At 47.2% G+C, this 4,459-nt stretch overlaps 1 protein-coding gene across 2 annotated transcripts in view; it reads left to right on the top strand.

Moving 5' to 3' along the window:
• elk1 (ETS transcription factor ELK1) overlaps nucleotides 1-4,459 on the top strand; it is a 16,556-nt gene that overhangs the window by 4,258 nt on the left and 7,839 nt on the right. The window contains exons 2-4 of one of the 2 annotated variants that reach the window (XM_008293063.1): nucleotides 2,767-2,975; nucleotides 3,715-3,900; nucleotides 4,073-4,249. In XM_008293063.1, the coding sequence (XP_008291285.1) occupies nucleotides 2,767-2,975; nucleotides 3,715-3,900; nucleotides 4,073-4,249 (572 nt within the window). The remainder of the gene's footprint in view (nucleotides 1-2,766; nucleotides 2,976-3,714; nucleotides 3,901-4,072; nucleotides 4,250-4,459) is intronic. The other variant, XM_008293064.1, reaches the window with a different exon arrangement.

Genomic DNA, 4,459 nt, shown 5'->3' on the forward strand with positions numbered 1-4,459 from the left:
CAAACGAACCTTCAGAAGAACCAACTGGTGAACGTGTCCTTCTGCTGAGTCGGTTCCTTTGAAGCGCTGCTGGAGGAGACGTCCCTGACTACAGCATCACAGCATCACAGCTTCACATGCAGGTCACTGTTAGCAGCATCACCATCACCAGACATGAGTTCACCGTCACATACATCTACAGTACTTCTGTTCCTTGTGTAGTCTTATGTCTCTGTGCAGCTGAGTTGCTGCACATGTTCCTGCTGTGGAATTAGAGAAGGACTGTTTTCTGTTACACTGGTTATTTTTTGTAGATGTGGAGCCGATAAAGTCTGCGACTCTGTTCAGACTGGACCTTTCAGTGGGCATCATGTAGGTGACGTGATGACGTTGTTTTGCTGTTGTCTGGTCGTTGTTTACGTGTTCAGAAGTTGCCGTCGGGGCTCCACACGAAGCTTCCCTCTGCTGGTTCTTCACGTCAGACTCAGATCTGAATGAATCGATCACTCGATTGTGTCGAGGTCTTCGACGTGTCTTCGCGTCTCGTCACTGCTGATTTGTTTTACAGTCAAACGGGAAGCAGAGGAATCGCAGAGCAACAGGACGTGGTCGGGAAACCACATTCTCCTCCTGTGGTGAAGAAAGTGAGCCGACCGGTGGCTTCTCTCTGCTCGCTTCACCCCCACCAACTGATGCTATCAGCGATCTGTGAGAAAGGAACAACAACAAACTGAAAATAAACTAAAGCCTTTCACTTCACTGTGATGTGAAACAGAATCGTTTCCATCGTCGCACACATCGGTGCAACAACCGACCCACGACACAACACAGTCGTAGAAACACAACAGAGCAACAACACCTGGATTCAGCATCCTTGTAGGACAGACACAGTGCAGAGTCAGGGGCTGGTTGGCAGTCTGTCGCTCTTAGGAAGCAATCCAACGGGGCAGAAGAGCGCTACACGAGGTGACGGTCACATGGAGCATGGCCTGTTCATTTCACACGCGTGTACATAAATACACAAGAGGCACGTTTGACAGGAAACAACCACCGACGGGCGATTGTGTCAGTCGTGTGTTGTCTTGAGCGAGAAGATCAATCGATTGTCTCAACTCCTCTGCAGTCGTTTTCTATCAAACTCAGTGATCGAGATAAAAGACAGCAGCATCGTCAAAATCTGTATCTCCACACACGTTCCTGTTTTGTTGAAAAAACGCTAACTCCTGTTTAATGGCGAGCGGAGGCGGCGTGTGTGGTGTGACGTGCTGGCAATGCGCTCTGGTTTGGACTCTGAGCAGGTTTGTAAAATTTCAGGCAGATCGGAGCACGCACAAGCCAGTTACACAGCACATCCTGTTTGATGGCGTTGATACCTGCTTTTTCAAAATGGCGGACTTCCTGTTGGGTTTAGGGCTTGGTGCTAATTGACTTTTTTGTGCGTCCTGAGCTGCCACACATGCCCACTGAACTTTGTAGGCCTAGTTGAAACGGCCTTCTGACAGGATTACTTTGAACGCCGGAAACGCAGCGCAAATGCGCAAAATGGCCTTTCATCAAAATTGCGCGGGCCGCCATTTCCACGCCGTCAGACTTTTGCTGAAGATTTTAATACCTTTTAATCACCACGTCCTGTAGTTTGCGCTGGCCAAATTTCAGGTGTGTTCAACCTTCCACCGAGGAGGAGATAGATTTTGTGTCGCACATCGGCGGGCGTGACGCACATTTCGAGCGACAAAAAGTTAAACACGTTTTATTTTAATGTTACAAGTTCACAAAAATCCTCAAATTTAGAATTACATTTTAAAAACTAACGAGCTAAAATAAAATACATTTAAATTAAAATACTCATTATTTATTTTCCAAAGCCACGAGGAGCCGCAGCAGAAGGATGGAAGAGCTGCGGGTTGCCCACCCCTGCTGCAGGTCAAACATGCTTCCAATGGGACTCCGTTGAGCTTTTCAAGGGGGCGCTGTGGAGCCATTTTGGCAGTGAGATGTTCAAGTCCTTTAAAATATTGAAATTTTCGCGAGTCCTGGTGTGTGTGGCGATTTTGGTGAGTTTTCATGTGTGTTTAGACCCTCTAGTTTGAGTTTCTAAATGGCGTCATAAAATAATAGTAGTTGGCAGCTGAGGAGGCGTCACTCAGACTACAGCTCATGGTGGCAGCAGAGAGCATTGTGGGAATTTAGCAGCAACGGGACCATGACAGAGACTCTGAGGAGGTTCAGGACCTCCAACCAGAGCTGATGGAGGTCGTTCCTACAGCTGAGTGATGGATGTAACCCAACAGTTTGTGGCTAATGTCACCTGTTGCTGGTTGAAGATGTCTTCACCTGTCGTATAACGTAGACTCACTTCAGGAGTTATCGTAAATCGATTGTTGATCGATGATGCTGCAGACTGTCGTTAAAGAAGCTGCTGAAGTGCCTCTGAGCAGCAGCAGCCTCCATCCTCCATCATGTTTGTGCCTCCGTCCTCCTCCCATGGTAACCGATGATGAAAGGTCTCACCATGGTGATGGTTTCCAAGGTGTCTGATAGGTTCGTTGTGTAACAGGTGATTTGCATGGCTGACTGGCTGTAATCTGTTTAATGTCGACCTCCTCAGAGCTCTGCTGGCTCTCTCTAACCCACTCAGACTGAGGCACTTCATCAGCGCAGAGCTCGGCCTGTAGCCCGTCTGAACATTTACCTGCTCGTGAATAAACACACCTGGATGAATGTGTCAGGAGCATCTGTTTTGTAAAGCATCAGAGTGTTAAATATGAGACCTGTGTGTTCTTGCAGCCATGGACCCGTCCATCACGCTGTGGCAGTTCCTGCTCCACCTGCTGGAGGACCAGCGGCAGCGTCACCTGATCTCCTGGACAGGTGAGGACGGAGAGTTCAAGCTGCTGGATGCTGAGGAGGTGGCTCGGCTGTGGGGGCTCCGCAAGAACAAGCACAACATGAACTACGACAAGCTGAGCCGGGCGCTCAGATACTACTACGACAAGGTACTACGATGGTACTACTAACATACCACTGGCAACACTGCTGACAGTACGACTGACCATAAAACTGATAACACCAACAGTACTAACGACAAAACTACCAACAATACTAGCAGTACCAACAAAAATACCAACATACTAAGAGTAGAAACAAAGCTACCCGCAGTTTACCACTACTGGAAAAAATACCGACAATACCACCGGTTCCACAAAACTACCAACAATACTACTGGTTCCACAGATATAACAACATTAGTATAAATACAAACAAAGTATTCATAAAACTGCCAACAATTCTACCATTCCTGGCAAAACTACCAGTAATACTATTAAACTGTTAAAACTACCAAAAGTACTACCTCAGCTGTCAAAACTACCAATAATACTGGCAATACTGGTAATACTACTAGCAATACTACCACTACTGACTAAGCCACTCATAAAACTACTGACTATACTAACAACAGAACTACTGATGGCACTACCAACAGTACTGCTGATGAAACCACCTACGATGACTGACAGCACCACAGACAAAATTTCCAACAGTGCTACTGACAATACTGCCAATGAAACTACCGATGATACAACCAGGAATGCTACAGACAACTGACAATACCATCAACAAAACTACTCAAAATGCGACCGTCACAGACTACTGACAAAAGTACTGACAATACTACAAACAAACTACTGACAGAAGTACTAACAGAACTGCCCTATTTGTCACTGCTGTCCGTAGAACATCATAAAGAAGGTGAGCGGCCAGAAGTTCGTCTACAAGTTTGTGAGTCAGCCCGACCCGTCCTTACCTGACGGCGTCCGCAGTGCAGAGGAGGGTCAGAGGAGGGACATCACCGACCCCAACAGCCAATCAAAAGGTCTCGGGGGCGTGGCCTCAACCTGTCCGTCAAAGGGCTTACCGCAGGTACAGTCATCTTTGAATGTTGTTCTTATCACTTACCTTAACGAGCTCATATCACAGGTGTGTCCCTTCATTTGGGGGGTTTTAATCAGAAAACGTTCACATGCTTTGATGTTCCAAATTGACTGATTGATTGATTGATTGATTGATTGATTGATTGATCGATTGATTCCAGCAGCGCTCGTCGCCCAGCAGCTCCCAGAAGAGCTCCAGAAACGACTACATGAAGTCAGGCCTCTACTCCACCTTCACCATCCAATCACTGCAGGCCTCACCCAACCCGCGGCCAATCAAATCGGAGCTCCTGATGCAGCAAGACTCCGCCCCCAAAGTGGACCGCACGCCCAGAGAGGTGAGCGACGACGACTCGGACGGCTTTAGCTTCATAAAACGGGATGAAATGCAAGATAAAAACCATGAAATACGACACTAAAGTAAAAGCAGTTCATACAAATCACCCTGAAACACAGTTCAGGTCGGAACTAGAAAGATGTTCCACCATCAGATGTAGGAAGATGTTCCACCATCAGATGTAGGAAGATGTTCCACCATCAGATGTAGG

The sequence above is a fragment of the Stegastes partitus genome, unplaced genomic scaffold, assembly GCF_000690725.1.
Source record: "Stegastes partitus isolate 25-593 unplaced genomic scaffold, Stegastes_partitus-1.0.2 Scaffold855, whole genome shotgun sequence".
In the NCBI taxonomy this organism is placed as follows: Eukaryota; Metazoa; Chordata; class Actinopteri; family Pomacentridae; genus Stegastes; species Stegastes partitus.